Source organism: Rhinolophus ferrumequinum, chromosome 14 (genome assembly GCF_004115265.2).
Source record: "Rhinolophus ferrumequinum isolate MPI-CBG mRhiFer1 chromosome 14, mRhiFer1_v1.p, whole genome shotgun sequence".
NCBI classification, from domain to species: Eukaryota; Metazoa; Chordata; class Mammalia; order Chiroptera; family Rhinolophidae; genus Rhinolophus; species Rhinolophus ferrumequinum.
The window spans coordinates 11,624,645-11,643,251 of record NC_046297.1 but is presented as its reverse complement, the minus strand read 5'-3'; the positions used below and the strand labels follow the sequence as shown (position 1 = coordinate 11,643,251).

The 18,607-nt window shown below is 39.9% G+C and overlaps 1 protein-coding gene across 2 annotated transcripts in view; it reads right to left on the bottom strand.

Moving 5' to 3' along the window:
• SLCO5A1 (solute carrier organic anion transporter family member 5A1) overlaps nt 1-18,607 on the bottom strand; it is a 120,920-nt gene that overhangs the window by 12,102 nt on the left and 90,211 nt on the right. For both annotated transcript variants that reach the window (XM_033126819.1, XM_033126820.1), the window contains one exon: nt 14,123-14,321. In XM_033126819.1, the coding sequence (XP_032982710.1) occupies nt 14,123-14,321 (199 nt within the window). The remainder of the gene's footprint in view (nt 1-14,122; nt 14,322-18,607) is intronic.

Below are 18,607 nucleotides of genomic sequence, written 5' to 3'. Positions count from 1 at the left end.
TTCATCTATAAACATGAAGCTTTGTTTGTTCGTAGGCTTTTCTCCTGTGGGCTCTTTCACACTTTGATAACTGAGTCCTCACATTTTAACGGAAGGAACAAATTTATAGCAATATTTAAACCTCACCAAGAAAGGCTTCCAAAAGGCAAAACTAAAATAAACTCTGGTATTTGTTCAGGTCACTCCACAGGAGAAATTTTATCACAAGATACTGATAACTATTATGTTCACAAACTCTTAGGATCATACAATTTTAAAGTAAAATATACCTTTAAAAATGCGATTTTAGACCAGCAGTTCTCCACAGGGGCAATTTTGCACCCCACCCACCCACCTAGGGGACATGTGGTAATGTCAGGAGACATTTTTGTTCATCACAACGGAGGGGTGCTACTGGCATCTCGTGGGTAGAGACTAGGGATGCCTCTAAATACCCCACAATACACAGAACAGCTCCTCCTACATTTTAAAGAATTCACAGGCCCAAATCTCAACCAGTGCTGAGGCTGAGAAACCCTGTTCTAGTCCGACTACCACATTCTACCAATGAGAAAAATGGAGGCATCTAGTTTCGGGCCTACCATTTAGTAGCTGTACAACTTTGGGTCCGATCTTTTATTCTATGGCTGTGAATACCCCTCCCACCTACATGAGAGGAGAACAAGGATAATCGATGAAGGCAAGTATGGGATAACATACTACGTAACACCACAGGCTTATCAGAGGACTATGTTCATCAAAGTTGTGCTTACTGTACCCCACCATCATTTTTACTGTTAAAGCATCCTTTATCTTTATAGCCAGCAAATTCAAAGCAGGTCTAACTTGAAATTTGTATATAATAACCTACAACTAGTACAAACTACCTCTTTAAATCTAGGCTCATTGTTAATAAAATGATGTATCTCTTATATAGTGTTTTTGAAATACCTTTACTTATCATTAAAGTAATATGTATTCATTGTAGAAAATCTAAAAAATACAAAAGGATTAAAAAGTATTATATTAAACTCACGCATAATGCTACACCCAGGAATATCCACTATTATGCTTTTAGTATATTACCTGCTGGTCTTTTTTCAATATGCATATAGATTAACATTAGTAACAGACTGTTACCTAGATTTTATAGAGAGTTCTAAATTCCATTTTGTTTCCTGCTAACATTACATGATGAACATTTTCTATTGAGTATGTTAATACGAGGTTATAGAATTGTAAAATTGGTCCTGAGCTTAATAAGAATCATAAGAGCTTTTGAAGTAAAAAGCCTCATTATGTTTAAATGGGTATCACATCGTTTTATAGCTTTCACGCAAATTTGTTTAGATCTTGTTTACAAAATTTAAAACTCATTGGAAAAAAATGTGCTTATATTTCATATTCCCTTCATACTCTTAAAAGGAAATAAAACAAATGTTGTTTTTGCCTCCAGATAGATGGAATCATATACTTACAGCTAAAAATGAACTCTAAGCCTATTAATAAAAGTAGCTAGGATAATCCAGAAACACGTATACCTAAGATCTTTCAAGTAAACTTTTTGCCTGTACTTCTCAGAAATTTCCTTCAAAATTAGTAATATATGTAATAAATAAAAGATTTTGAATGGTACCAAAAAGATTTCAACCGTGGGGGGAGAAACTTCAGTAGGTTAAGCTGTCTGTGACATGCAGATGAGGAAATGAACAGTTTAACTAGAGAATTTAGGAGTCATCTGGCCAGAAATGCCAGTGATGTGAAAGGCTAGTAGCTTACTATCTAAATGCACCACGTGGCAGGAAGGCAAAGCCAGAAGTGGTGACAAGGAGAACGAAATGCACCTGTGTGAAGCTGAGGCAAGGTCTGAATTAACAGACTACCGTGGTATCTCGGTTTTCTAAGTAATCCATTCCGGAAAACCGTTCAAGTTCTGAAAGGTTTGAAAACAGCCGACAGCTAGGCCTCAGGATCTTGCCCTCAGGGAAGCCGTGTGACATGTTGGACTTCCGAGGCGTGTTTGACAACCGAAGCATTGACTTCCAGGTTTATGGCGTTCGCAAACCGAAATGTTCGTCAACAGAGACGTTCAAAACCTGAGGTACTACTGTATATCTATTTGATTTCTATAACTGTAGCACTTTGGGGCAATAAAATTATACTGAGAGAAGTAACTTCAGGGGAAAATTCCAGCCTCTGAGATTTTGGAGCTGGGTGGAACTGGGTGCATCACCCCATCCAATAGTCCCTGCCGAACACAGACAACTGAGAAAATGTTTCCTCATCATTTCATAGCTCAAGAAATCATCACTGGAAATGTTCTAGCCCAGTAGCTCAAGTCACAAAACCAGAAGATGGTATAATAGATTTTAGTTTAAATGCTAAGAGATGACACTTGATAAATGAAAGATAATAAACCTAGAATTATTAAATGATTTAATCAAGACTTAGTACTGGTGAAAACTTCTGTACGTGGACATCAGATTTAATCCCATTTGAAAAAAATTGTTTGAAGAAAATGGAGAGTGAAGAGTAGGAACTCATATTATGAAATGTGCTTATATGATTACTTAAGCCACGGTTTTCATGGTAAATGCTGCCTCTTTGGCTGCAAAATCATCATCTTGCACACCTGTGTGAAATATAGGTCAGCAGACACGGGAAGAAAAACACATTTCCTAATTAAAACTGCAGGGAAATTGTGGGTGTGGGAACATAATTACTTCAGTTGGAAATAGGCCAGGATATCTAGCTAGAGCTCCTAGGATCTTTCATAACAAAAAATCATCAGATTCTCAAATATAAAGTATTCTATTTCGTTTCATTTCATTTTATTGTAGTTAGAACACTTACTATGAGACCTACCCTGTTAACAAAATTTTGAGTGTACAATACAGTGCCGCTGACTATAGTACGATTGTACAGCAGATTTCTGGAGCTTATTATTCATCTTACGTCACTGGAATTTTATCCCAGTTGATCAGTAATATTCAGTTGAGTATTTCCCTGCCCCTCCCACTCAGCCCCTGGCAACCACCATTCCATTCTTTGATTCTATGAATCTATTTTAGGTACCTTGCATAAGTGGAATCATGCAGTATTTGTCTTTCTGTGACTGGCTTATTTCACTTAGCATAATGTCCTCAAGGTCTATCCGTGTTGTCACATATGGCAGAATGTCCTTTTTTGTAAAGCTGAATAATATTCAGTCGTATGTATATATCACATTTCCTTTATTCATCTTTTGATGGACATTCAGGTTGTTTCCACATCTTAGTTCTCACATCTGAATTTTTCTAAGGGAACCACTAATAACATGTCAGGTTCACTCTATAAAAAGACTATGACTCTGTTTTGGCTCAAAAGGAAAAGCTCATCCTGCTAAAACGTCCCAACTCCATCCCAGACACCCAGATACCTCTTGAGTAATTGACGCGAATTCGAAGATGGGTCAGTCATTAAGTCCTTTGATGTCAGGAAATTAACCGTGCTGCTGAACCTGGAGTTCCTCATACAAACTTTAATAAATGGAGTTGGCTTATACCTTGCATTTTCTTCTTTGTGTTTCTTTTTTGCTTCTTGCAGAAGAGTTTCATAATCAAAAGCATTGCATTCGGAATCAGAGAAACGTGGTGTAAATCCTAGCTCTATCATTTCCTAGTTGTGTAACATTAAGCAAGTTATTTATTCCCCCTTGGCCTCTTTTTCCTCATAATTAAAATGCGAAAAATATTATTAAATAGTTACTTATCAATGCTTATTATCTATGGATTTTTATCCCATTTTATCCTCTCTATAATTCTAAGAGATTAGAATCCTAAGAGATCGCTGCTATGATTAACCCATCTTAATGACGAGAAAGTCGAGGCACAGAGAGGTAAAGGAATTTGCCAAGTATCTTATTCAATGCTCACAGCCATTCAACAAGATAGCTACCCTGTTTCCCTGAAAATAAGACCTAGCCAGACAATCAGCTCTAATGTGTCTTTTGGAGCAAAAATTAACATAAGACCCAGTCTTATATTATATTATATATCACATTACAATACATGATAACCAGTCTTATAGTAAAATAGGACCAAGTCTTAAATTAATTTTTGCTCCAAAAGATGAATTAGGGCTTATGTTCAGGGGATGTCATCCTGAAAAATCATGCTAGGGCTTATTTTCCGGTGAGGTCTTATTTTCGGGGAAACACGGTAGTAAGGAGGTGGTATGTGTACTTAGGTGTGTGCTTATATGAAATACAAAATTTAAAACAGCACTTCAGTGCAATATTCAAAAAGAATACAAACTCTAAAATAGATCATCTGGATTTGATTCAGTTCCACTCCATATTAACTGATGACTTTGGGCAAATCACTTAATCACTAAGCCTCAGTTTCTGTAATTGAAACATGTGGGTAATAACCCATTCGGAAGAGTGATATTGTAAGCATTAGATATAAAAGACATACTTTAAGTGCCAATCACCATACCTGAGCCAAACAAATGCCTAACAAAGGGTCCTCTCTTTACTGCCACTCTCTTCATCTCTCTTTTTATGGGCTTTAAAGGAGAAAAAAAAAAATCCCACATGCAAGTCTCAAAATTATGCAGAACAAGAAACAGTGTTTACTAGGCCAGCCAACCGCTTACTGATGAGCAAGTTGTGCACTGCACAGGAACACTCAGCCAAGGGAGCAAGGAGAGGCTGAAATGTAGCCCACACCCTGATTGGAGAAAGCGTCCACTATTTTTCACACAAAGGTAACTGCTACTCCAAAATAGGCACACCTGTGTGGTGGAACCACCCAAAAGTGTTTATACTAATTCAGTTTTAGACTATCTTCCTAGAAGTATTTGGGAAGCCAAAGGAATTCTCCACAGAAACTGCGTTTTGTTTTGCTAATTTATAAACTTCACTGAAGTCAAGCTGCAAACACTACGACTGGATCCTTACAGCAGCTTCCAGCACTCCTAATGAAGTTTTTCTTTGTTGAATACAATTAAATGAGAAGTGTACCAGAACTCATGGATTTAGACAGTTCAGATGTTTATTAACATCAAGTTCTTACTAGTTTCAGCATCATTATAAGTAACTTCCCTGAAAAGAGAATTTGCAAACATTTCGTTAAATATTTGAATGCTTCAAACTGGAGGTTGAAAGTGGGGAAAGGAGACATGGACTTTTTATTTTCTACCCTCTGCGGTATTTTAATTTCTCAACCGTATGTGTTTTACTTTAATAATACTTATAACCAAGTGTGATTCACATTATCACCAATTTTACATATGAGGAAACCAAGACTCAACAATATTAGTTCACCTTTCTGCAAGGTCACACAGCTAGAAAATGATGGCACTAGTACTTGCCCTTGAAAATAATATAACTTTTGACAAAGGAATTTGAGGGTAGAGGGGGAGAGAAGTTGAAGTAGTTCATTCTTGGGACCTCTGTTTACTCAATAATGCAGAACACTAGGTTGTACAATAAGAAAAACAAGACTAGAGTAAGGAAAAAAATACTTGAAGAATGGATTTTTTTTTTTTTTAATGGAACAACCATCACAGGCACAGGAAAGGAAGCTGACTAGGGCCAAGGAAATGGATTGCTCAGCAAAGATGAGGGCCTGCTAAGATTGGAACTCATAAATTTGTAATAGAGCCAATCAGCACAATTATATAATTTTTGCCCAGTTGCACTGGGGAGTCCAGAATCAGTTGATTCAGGATTGGCAAGACAGATGTGGTGTTAAGCAAGGGCTTTAAAAGTCTTCGAGGCGACTTGCAGTTTAAAAGAAAGTAAACCACTGAGTCTGCTTTCCATCCCTTCTGAGGATGCACTTAAAATAAAAGGAAGATTAAAAGGAATAAACTAGCAAAGAGAAACAGAAAGAGTGACACACCAAACGTCATGTAAAGAGCAAGTGGACAAGCATAGGCTTTATGTGAAATGAGCAGATGCCACCTTGGGGAGGAGCCAGCCTCCTTTTTGTGGGACCTCCACAAAAACTCAGCCCACGTAACAGGGGGCAAAAGGGAATGTGAAGCTGAAAACAACGGGACTCATTAAAGAGCTGAGGGAGAGAAAACTATATCACTGGGCACTTCCATTTTCCTCTATTCACCCACCTCCATCCCTAACTGAGAGCCCAGAAATCCATCAGAAAGCTCTTCTCTAAAGAAATTGGAAGACGTTGTTTTAAACTAAGCCTCTACTCTAGATGTTGACAACTCAGAATAAAATTTTGTCATTCTTGTATTTAGGGAAGAGTGGGTGACATAAAACCTGAGAGATGCTAGACTGAGTGCTGTCAACCTATAAAGCCCAAAATAAACAAAGAGAAAAATCGACCCTTAAAATCAAATGATAAAATGTAAGGCAGAGCAATAAGTAGAAAACAAATTGTAATTATATGCACAGAGAGATCTGTGAAGATTTTGCTCTCTAAACATCAGGATGCTATGAAAAGGGAACACCCAGAATGCAACAAAGCAAAAAAAGTATCCTCAAAATAAAATACATTTCCATAAAGAATAAAAAACAAGGTCTGGAAAAATCTCTCGTAGCAAAAAACATTAGAAATATGAGAGAACAAATTAAACACAGAGGCAACCAGCTCACACATACTGATTCTGATTAGCAGGAGTCTTGGAAGATACAGGAAAAAAGGAAGAGGAAAGAATGAGTAAAGCTATAATAGAAGAAATTTCCTGGGGTAAAAAACAAACATACATATGAGATTAGGCGGGTTCAGAGTCCCTAATACAATATATGAACAAAGCCCTGTGCCAAGGCTTTCATCCATCTATTCATTCATTCATGTCACAAACATCTTGCATTGTTTTGGATGGTGGCGGCACAACCATTATGAAGACAGCTAGCTAGTCACTATTCTCAAGAAGCTCATCGTCAGAGACGAAAGACAAGAGCAACACAAATAATGTGAAAGGCAAGTTCAGATAGTGGTAAGTGCTATGAGGAAACTAAGAAGGCATAATGTGATACAGAATGAGGTGAAGGAAATCTTACCATTTGCCACAACGTGGATAAATCTAGAGGGTATTGTGCTAAGTGAAGTAAGTCAGACAGAGAAAGACAAATACCATATGATTTCACTTATATGTGGGAACTAAACAACAAAATAAATGAAAAAAAAAAAACCAGAAACAGACTCATAGATACAGAGAACAAACTGATGGTTGCTAGATAGGATGGCAGTTGGGGAACTGGGTGAAAAAGGTGAAGAGATTAAGTACAAGTTAGTAGTTACAAAATAGTCATGGGGATGTAAAGTACAGTATGGGTAATATAGTCAATAATATTGTAATAACTATGTATAATGCCAGGTGGGTACTAGACTAATCGGGGGAATCGCTTTGTTATGTAAATGTCTAACCACTATGCTGTACACCTGAAACTAATATAATATTGAATGTCAACTGTAATTGAAAAATTCAAAAAAAGAAAATATATAGTAGATAGTAAACTTGGGGGGGGGGGAAAGAAGGAAGAGTGGATTCCCTTAGATTGGGCAGAGAGGGAAAGTCTCACTGAGAAAATGATAATGGAAGGATCCAGCCAAGACAAAATTTGAGGGTAGAGCATTTCTTTTGAGATTTCACAACATCTTGGGGGAAAAAAAATATCCGAAAAACTTCCAAATAAAGTTGGTTACAGAGAAATGAGAACTAGGGCTGGTCTTAAATTTCTTATCAGCAACTTAAGTGCTAGATTCCAAATAAATCTCTGGCTTCCAAGTTCTCAGAAAAACAACTTTTTAACCTATAATTCTATAGGTCAAACTCTCATTTAAATGTGAGAGAAGAATAAAGACACTTTTTATACACTTAAAGGCTCAGAAAGTTTTTTCCCCCAGGTACTCTTCCCCAGGAAGTTATCCAAGGATTTTTCTCTGGCAAAATGAGTTAACAAATAAAGAACTAGTAGATACAATTGAAATCTGTGAAAAGAAGTTCCAGGATATAAATTATGCTAAGACAGCAACCAGTTCAATTGAAGCAAAGGATGGAAAGTTCCAGAAGAAAAGGAGTCAATAAAACAGAAATTATGATTGAGAACTTAAAAAATATATGGATATGATAAAGGCCAGCAGTAGGAGGAAAAAGAACAAGGCTTTAGAACTTAAAGATAAATGACACAAGAAAGTTGTGGTCCAAATATGATACAACGTTAATCAAATTCCCATCCCTACTCTACTTAGTACCTTCTGTCTTCTACCCCTCTATTTTCTAGAGAAAATGAACGAATCGAACTATGCTTAAGAGCACCACACACAAAAGAGACCTTTGGTGAGATACTAGAATGATGACAGGAGAATTAGGTAAAAGTTTGCAAAATGAACAATAGGACCTCGGCCCCTTCCTACCACTATTCGCCCAGCTCTAGAATGCCAGCAACTAGGCTTTCAACCCTGAACCCTGCCAAGCAGCCCCAGCCGAGAACCTGGAGCATCCTTCTCCTGAGGAGCTGAAGTACCTCAGAGGTAAGACCTTAGGTTCTGACATTGAGCACCCCAATGAAAATACCAGCTGTTCCCCTCCACCCCCAATTATCCAACAGAGATACACCAAATGCCAAGCCCTACCCTAAGGAACAGAGCAGCTACTCAGCTTCTTAAATTTGCATTTTTCAATACTAAGAGAAAGCTAGGGATCACCAGAAATTTTAGAGAAGCTTCCAACACAATCAAGACAGCAAAATAAACAGAAAGTAGGCACTCGTACCACATAAAGACAATTCAGGAAGGAAAAAAACAAACAAACACACAAAAAAAAACCTCTAAATAATGTTGAAGAAATAACAGAAGATATTCCATCCATAAAGTAAGAAGGCTAGAAGCAAGAAACAATCAAAAATCAAGAAAGAACTTTGGAATTTAAAAAAATAATAGCCAAAATAAAGAATTCAACAGATGACTTGGAAAATAAGGTTGAAAAATCTTTCAAAAAAGAAGGACAAAATATGAGGTATTAAATAGGTGATAAAGAACAAGGAAAGTAGAGGATGAGTGAAGGATAAAGAAGAGGAAAAAATGGTGGAGAGAAAACAACAAAGTTAAAATAAAAACATATAAACTGAACCGAAGGACACAGTCTCCAGGCATTAAAAGTTCACCAAGTGAACATCAAGGAAAAAAAAAAAAATTTGAACCCACCTCAAAGTATATCACGGTAAAACTGGGGAATACCAGGAATAAATGGAGTTCCCAGCAAGGAAAAACAGGTTACATACAAAAGAGAGGCCAGACTTCCCACAACAGCATTAGAAATTAGATGACAATGGAGGGAAAACTTTAAAATTCTGAGTCAAAATGATTCATCCAAAATTCTTCACCCAGCCAACAACGCAGTGATCACATATAACAAAAAAACAAAGGGGAGGGTGGGGGAGGTGCTTTTTCATAAAAACTCTCCTGCAGCTACTGGAGGATGTGTTCTAACAAAATGAGGGAGTAAATCATATCGAAGGTGTCTACAGACTCCAGAAAACAAAGGATCAATATGGAGAGAGGCTAATGGGATTCCCAGAGTGCAGTGGGCAGCAGGCCCAGAGAGCGTTGTGTCCAGATTGCAGCCAGTGGACGAGGGCTTCCATAGAGATGATTCCAGTGGGTGGGGAAATGGAGCCAGGAGAGCATCAGATGGGTGAAAAATCATACTGAGATACTTTGAGCCCTTGGAGCACGTGGGAAGCTAAATGCAGATTCCAAAAAAAAACCAAAGGAAATGAAAATAGGCAATTATTAATTCTAGGAAAACCAATGTACAAAAAGGGAAATCTAATCATGATACACCACTTGTACCTCAGGAGCTAACAACGCTGTCAGAATCATAACGTGAAAATATCAACAAAGGACTTGACAACTTGTGAAGGGAAAGCGGAACACCTCCCTTACTAAGATAGCAAGTCATAAATAATGCCTCGGTTTGATTAATTTAAAATTAATGCCTTAATATTATACAGGCAAATACCAGAAGAGACAGCGGAAAAGAATTTTAAAATTATTGCCCCGAGGAAGTAGTAGATTATTCAGGAGACTGCCATTTTTTTGGTTACTAACTTTTCTATTTTATTTGTTTTCCGATTGTAATAAAAATAATTTGATAGAAATAGAAGTTATTTTTAATTTATTAGTTATGACTCATAACAATAGCGAATTTTAGTGAACACTTACAGTATGCCAAGCATTGAGCTAAGAGCTGTACATGGTTTATTCATGTAAACCTTGCCTGCAACCCTCTAAGTGATTACTGCTGCGTTAGACTATATGTTTGGATCCCTGCAAAACTCATATGTTGAAACCTAACCCCCAATGTGACAGGTGTGGCCTTCAGCAGGTGATTAGGTCATGAGGGTGGCGATTTAGGATTTTTTAACGTTACGAAGCTGTGAAAGCAGTGTGTATAATAAATCACATGAGATATTCAACACTATCACAAAATAGGCTTTGTGTGACATGGTTTTCCCAACTGCAGGCTAACGTAAGTGTTCCGAGCACGGTTAAGGTAGGCTGTGACGTGCAGTAGGTAAGGTGTATTCAATGCATTTTGACTTACAATATTTTCAACTTAGGGTGGGTGTATCTGGATGTAGGCCCATTGTAAGTCAAGCAGCATCTGTAGTGACCTTAAAAGGGACCTAGAGAGACGCCTCACCCCTTCCACCACAGGAAGACATGGCAAAAAGACAGCCATGTATAAACCAGGAAGCAAGTCTTCACAAAATACCAAATCCCAGCTTCCAGAACTGTGAGAAATCAATCTGTTGTTTCTGAGCCACTCAGTTTACGGTATTTCTGTAACAGCAGCCCAAACAGATGAACACACTATTGTGAGCACCCGATTTTTCAGAGGACAATACTGAGGCTTCGAGGTAAGCAACTGGTAGAGCAGAGTCAAGATTCAAATTCAGGGGCCGGCCTGGTGGCTTAGGCGGTTGGAGCTCCATGTTCCTAACTCCGAAGACTGCCGGTTCGATTCCCACATGGGCCAGTGGGCTCTCAACCACAAGGTTGCCAGTTCAATTCCTCGACTCCCGCAAGCGATGGTGGGCAGCACCCCCTGCAACTAAGATTGAACACAGCACCTTGAGCTGAGCTGCCACTGAGTTGGTTGGAATGCGGCCTCTCAACCACAAGGTTGCCGGTTCAACTCCCACAAGGGATTGTGGGCTGTGCCAACGGCAACTGGACCTGGAGCTGGGCTGCACCCTCCACAACTAAGACTGAAAAGACAACTTGAAGCTGAACAGCACCCTCCATAACTAAGATTGAAAGGAAAACAATTTGACTTGGACAAAAGGCCTGGAAGTACACACTGTTCCCCAATAAAGTCCTGTTCCCCTTCCCCAATAAAAATCTTTAAAAAAAAAAAAAAAAAGATTCAAATTCAGACTGACTCAGGAAACTGAGGTCTTATTCCACACTGCCCTTCAATTTTTAAAGATTTTTATATCCTATGCCAATAGGCACCATCGAGAGGCCATACACCTGGTACATGCATTGCACACACACATCCCCTGGTAGGAAAAGAACCCTTGGGACCAGTGGCCGTAGTCTGTCATCTAAATAAGCTCTGATTGGTGGTTTCTTTTTTCCTCTCTAAAATTCTAGATTGGCTAAATAAAATTAAAGCTTTCGTTATTCAAATTTCAAGTGGAACCTTTTAGAATATAAAACTCCACTGCGAATCAAAGGGAAGCAGAGCATTTGTTGGCACCAAGCACCAAAAAACCAGGCATTGAAGTACTATGCAATAATCAGATGCCAACAAACCCCCACGTACTCAAGAAATAAAAGTTAAGGTTTCCATAGCACTCAAAGAAGAGTTTTCCACCTTCTTTTGGCGAGGCTGTCGGAAATCCATGCTCATCTCCATCGCTGGTGAGGCTACAAATTGGTATAACACCAGGGGAGGCAATCTGGCCATATTTATGCAACCCCACTTCAGGGAATGTATCGTACAAATACACAGCACACAAGAGAAGTGATATATGCATCGGGTTATTTACTGCAGCTTTGTTTCTATAATTTAAGATTGGAAATAAACCAATTGCCCATCAAATGGGGACAGGTTAAATTATAAAACAGAATTAAATGGCATGTCATACTGTCATTAAAAGGAGTGTGCTTCAGAGCACGAACTCTGTGGTTTAGTCTGGGGTTAAGTCCTGAGTAACAGGCAGCTTAGCCACCTCGGGTCACAAAAATCCTTCCCTTACATTTTTAGGGATTTTGCCAACTGCTCATTTAGCACGGCCATCATTAAAAATTAAATTGTATAAACTTACAACTGAATGATATGAGAAACAAAGATAAATACTCAAACTTATCACCTCCTCATTATTTTACTACACTTTCATATGATCTCTGCCCTGGACAGGCTATAGAAGTGTATTAGATAACAGTGTGTTATAGGGCATCTCCTCCTAACTCAGTGTTTGTTCAGTGTCTTCACATTGGCAGCTTGCAATCAGCCATGGGGGGAATATTTACACCTCAGGAATTGGCAAATGCTACAGACTGGGGCTTTTTATCTTAGAGAGCCGTTTGTTACATATTTATCGATCTGTATCTCAGTTTCGCCATCTGTAAAATCAGGACAGTAACAGCACCTACTTGATCAGGGTCTTGTGAGGATTCATGCGTTCTTATATATAAAGCATGAAGAATGCTTGAGCTCTTCCCAAAAGCGGCCGGAGGTGACCTCTGAAAATGGTTCGCTATTCGCTTGACCCAGGGAACCCCACAAAATCATGTAAATAGAGAGGTTCAAATCTACAGGCTCATTTTAAGAACATTCATGAAACTGCCCAGACCATCAATGGAATGCATATCCGAAAAGCCACCAAGTATCTAAAGGATGTCACGTGACAGAAGCAGTGTGTGCCCTGCCATCGTTACAATGGTGGAGTTGGGAGACGTGCCCAAGCTCAACAGTAGGGTTGGACGCAGGGTCAGTGGCCCAAAAAGAGTACAGAATTTTCACTGCACGTTCTTAAAAACGCAGAGAGTGATGCTGAGTTTAGATGGAGATTCTCTGGTCACTGAGCACACCCAAGTGAATAAAGTTCCCAAGATGTGGCGCAGAACTTAACAGAGCTCACAGGCAGATTAACCCTGAATACATGCGCTCTCCCTGCCACACCGAGATGGTCCTAACTGGAAAAGAGCAGATTGTTCCTAAACCAGAAGAGGAAAGATCTCCCAGAAGAAACTGAAGAAACAAAAAGTTACAGCCTGGGAGTAAATTCAGCATCAAATAAATGCTAATAAAAGAAGGGGCGGCCAGTTGGCTCAGTTGGTTAGAGCTCAGTGCTCATAACACCAAGGTTGCTGGTTCGATTCCCATATGGACCAGTGAGCTGCGCCCTCCACAACTAGACTGAAAAAAACCGACTTGACTTGGAGCTGATGGATCCTAGAAAAACACACTGTTCCCCAATATTCTCCAATAAAAAAAATTTTTAAATAAAAATAAAAACAATAAATGCTAATAAAAGTAAAAGCAGAAAAAAAATGCTTAGCATGCTGTAGTGTCAATATAAAGGTTAGCTATGTTTTGTATTATTATTATTACTGGTACAGAAGATCTTCAAGCTATATGGTAACATTTTTTTTAAAAAGTTCAGAAAATTATGTACAGAATGCTATCTTTTGGATATAAAACAGGGAAAACTGAAAACACATATTCATAGTTTCTCATATGAAGAAGCCTTGGAAGGATACACAGAAATGAATTTAAGTAGTGACCTGGTTTGTCTTTGGTTGAGAAATGGGGTGGAAGACTTGGGTAAGAGCATAACTTCACTGTCCATTGTATTGTCATTGAATTTTGTGTTTTGAAACTATGTGAATGTATCATCTATTCAAACATTACATGAACTAGTCTCATTACCCCAACAAGAATTCCCTCATCTGCTGTCATCAAAACTCTTTCAGAGATACTGTGTGAGGTCAAAGGGCACACAGACCAAGGAGACATGGTCTCTGCTCTCAGAGTGCATTTCCTGCTTGGAAGGTGAAGCTCACAGAGACGCCATCCTGGAGGGGAGGAGCACGAGTCTGCCTCTGGGACGTAAACACTTAAATCAGGGTTGGGCTGAGACGGAACAGAACGGCTCTTCCAGGATACTTACCCTGTTGTATAAGGGATGTTTATGCCTCCTAGATTAATACTTTCGCATCCAACAATAAACAGGGTTGAAAAACACAGTAAAGACACACCACTGCAGATCATTGCTAGTTTTGCAGATTCTCTTGCACCAAGTTTCAATTTTTTTATGATGTAGCCTCCCAGGACAATCCCAACACCAGCACTGGGGACAATAATAACACCTGGAGAGAAGAAGGGGAAAGGATTAACTTGACGTAATGTATACTATTATTTGTTTTCTAATTACTCTGTTTCTATTTAGCTATTAGCACTAAGGTAAAGAATAAAAAGAATACTGTAATCAAAATTGGCAGTTTTAAAAATAGTCATGGAGATGTAAAGTACAGCCTAGGGAATATAGTCAATAATATGGTAATAACTACGTATGGTGCCCGGTGGGTACTAGACTTATCGGGGGGATCACTTCATAAGTTACGCAAATGCCTAACCACTATGCTGTACACCTGAAACTAATATAATATTGTATGTCACCTGTAATTGAAAAATAAATTTTTTTAATTATAAAAAACTGTAATCAATAAATTGTCAATGTGTGTGATTTAAAGTTTAATTTAGTTTCAACACATGCAACCAACAAAGGACTCATTGCCAGAGAAACTTACAAAGCAATCAAGACAAGCAACCCACTAGAAAAGTAAGAATGGGCCCTTCACCAAAGAGGAAATCCGGTAGCCCAATAAACACACGAAGGTGCTCAACCTCATTACTAAGAGGAAAATACAAATTTAAACCGCAGTGAAATACACTCCACACCAACTACATCGATAAAAATGTAAAAGTCCACATGTTGGCAAAGATATGCAGCAATGGGCATTTTCTACACCGCTAGTGGGAAGTAAACTGTGACACCTACTTTGAAAAATAGTTTGGTGTTATCTGATAGAGCAGAAGATATACACATCCCGTGACAGGAAATTTCATTCCTGGATCTCTACTCTGAAGAACTCACACACAAGGGGACTAAAGGAAGTATACAAGATATTTGAAGCATCATAATAGCCAAGAACTGGAAATCAACCAAATGTCCATTAATACATACAACAGAGGTAGTAAATTCATACAACAGAACACCACTTTACAGCAATAAGAATTCAGAAACCTAATGACACACAACTATAGGTGAATCATGCAAAGACAACGTTGAACGAAAGATGCAAAACACAACAGAACACATGGTATGACTGCATTTGTATAAAGTTCAAGAACATGTAAAACTAAATAATATGTTGTTTAGGAATGCATATACAGGTGGTATAGCTAGGAAGAAAACTTAGAAGTAATTCCCAGAAAAGCCAAACAAGTTGGGGGTGTGGAATGCAAGCTGCTGGGACATGGGATGACCTGGGGAGGAGAGGTAAGGGAGAGCGAGACCAGAAGAGATCACGGAAAGGAGTGTATGCTGTATCTTTAGGCCATGAGAGACCACCGAAGCATTCTGAGCCGGAGTCTGACAGGTGCACGTTGTGTGCTACAAAGATCATTTCTGGCCGTGAGATGGAACATGGCTTAGATGGAGTCACACTAGAGTCAGAGAAGTAGTCAGGAGGGTCAGAGGGGCCAGGAGTGCCACAGGAAGGCCAGCTCGACACCAATGGCACAATAAATGAGCTGAGGAGGACAGGAAGAGAATCGCTATGGCACGACAGCCTGTGGGACGATCAGGTACAAATACCTCACACCGTTAGCTGCACCTAGGCTGTAAGCTCAGGAAGAGCTGGGCTGGGTGGGGGAGGGGTGGGCATTTACAACCTGTAATGGAATTCATGCCATAGAGAGGATGTTCCAGCAAGACTGTACAAAGAAAAAAGAAGGGCCAAAACTAGAGCCCTGGACAGCACCACTGTTAATGGGATAACAGAGATGAGCCCACAAAGGAAAGTGAAAATGAGCAGACACAGAGGCCAGAAAAAAATGAAGAAAGAAAATCTGGGAAAGTTGAATGTATTGGGGCGGCGGGGAGGGGGCAGTACTTAGCCTTGGACTCAGAAAGACTGGAGTTCAAATCCTCACACCATTTTTTGTGGCCAGGTGATCACACATAAGCTTCCTCCACTCTCTAAATCAGATTTCTTTATTGTGGCGATGTCTACCTTTCATGTTAGAATGAAGATTACAGACACTGTATGTAGCCACAGTACACTATAGATTGTACACAATATAAATTGTAGTTATTATCATTACAATTGTACCATAGAAACCAAGGAAAGAGAGTTTCAAGGAGTGTCCAATGCCTCAGAGAAGTCCAGGAAGATAAAGACTGAAATGAGACAAATACATCACCTGAGACCTTGGCAAGAACAATTTTCAGGGCGTCGTGAAGGTAGAAGCCAGACTGCAGTGGGTTGGGTAGTCAGTCATGAGGACTTAGAGACAAGTTAGACTGCCTTTCTAGAACTTTGGCAGTACAAAGAAGGAGGGCTATGGGTCCATACTTAGACTGGGGACCAAGGTAGAGTTTGGGCTTGGAGAGTTTTGTTTGTTTGCTAAGATATGGAGGGGGCTTAAGTATATTTAGATACAGTACTGACAAAAATAGACTAAAAGGTAGTAGGAGGTAGAATGTGGAGGAAAAAGGTTAATTAATGACAATGTCAGATCACTGAGAAACCAGGAGAATATTAGCACAGATTAGCCCTGGGTTTGGAGAGGTCCTTTCCTAGAGCTGGGGCTGGGATTGTGGAGTGAGACCCAGAGATAACTCACTGGGTGGGCGGGAGCTCCACAAATGAGAGCTTTTCTGTTCCATTATTTTCCCATTATTTTGGAAGCAGAAGGTAACACATTTAGCAGAAGATCTGAAAAGCAGAGAAAAGTAGGAAGCAACAAAAATCGGCTTACATATCTCATTCCAGGTTTGTTTTTTTCCTATGCCTTTTTCCTTCAAGAACGGATAACATGCCGTCAATTTTTTTTTTATATATAGCTTTCTCCTGTATAATTGAAAATAAAAGTAACTCGTGGAGGGAAGGGATATTGAGAAATTTAAATACGGTCACGGCTTGGGATAACCATTGTAGGAAAATGAAGAGGGCACTAAATACAAACGTGGAATAGGCTTGGCAAATGGGGAGTACTGCGGGTCCAGAAGATACTGGATTCCAGAAGCCAGCCGCTGCATCAGTGCACATGGCTGGAAGGCTTGCTCTGGCGTGTGAAACCACCCACATAAAGAGAGAGAAGGAGGGCTAGATTGAACTAAAATCTGAGCTCTGACTGGCAACCAGTGTTCGTCTTGTAATCCTCACCGCCGTCCTGGGTTTTATAAAATCAGTCGTGGCCTTTGTACTGATGAGGTCATCGGTGGCTCCGAGAAGGGACTTGCCCACCGGTGAGCACGAGGGAGGGAGAATCTGAATGAAAACTGAGGTCTCTGATTCCCAGCCCAGCACTGTCCCCAAAACCACGGTGGCCTCTGAGAACCATGGGGTCCCTGGAATCTTTTAGGTAAACGGACCAGAGCTCTGGGCTTACAAGAGCTGGTTAATAAAGATCCTCCTCTTTACAGAAAAGTTCACACGCCGTCAGTACGATTAAATAGGCCAAGCTTTGCCTTTAGAAGGAAAATGGTCCATTAATAAAATTCCTATTTCAACTGAACAATTTCAGGAGTGACAGGTACTATGCCAGAGCCCCAGGACAACAACAAAACAAATCCGCATGCTCAGAGCTGAGTCATAACTTAAAAGCGTATAAGTTATTTGACTACGCATCCTAATTAGCACGCAGTTCTTAAAAACAGGAAATGTGTCATCAGTAAATATGAGGTTACAACAGAGTGAAGACCCATTAAAATTTTCTCCTGATGTCTCACGTCATCTGAATCTCCCCACATTATTAAAACAGAAAGGTTCTGACTATTCATCCATGCTAATCTGTACATCACTCAGTTCACCCGCCTAAGTAAGAGACTTGAATGTTCCCTTGTTAGAATTCTAAGCGTATGGGATGAGTAGGGACGATTTGGTGCTGGGGAGCACCGGGGGTGGGGTACAACAGAGCCTTCTCTCTGCCCCTTCTCAAAGCCCCTAAGTCTGGGAAACCAGACTTTGGTAGTTAGCTCTTGGAGGACATGGAAGGGCTGGGAGTCAGTTTCTCCACCCACCCCCACGCCGCCACCTTCCCCACTGTCATGTGGGAGAGGAAACTAATTATGCATGATGGACTCTCCCATCTGGGGCTGCCTTACTCAAAATTCACCTCACTGACCGGTGCTCTCCTTCCCTTCCGTCTGTCCTCAGACCCCAGAGAGCCAGTGCACCTCCTACTGCCTCCACCCCTCCAAGCCTCTGCACCTCATCTAGCTCCTGTCCAACTCTAGAGGGACAGCTTTCTGCTCCTCGTGCCCTCCAGTGGCCTAGATGTGAGGAGGGCGGGTGGGGGCTGGAGCGTGAGGCCCAAGGACATCTGATCAGCTGGTGCCCTAGGACACCTCTGGTGCCAGTATGAC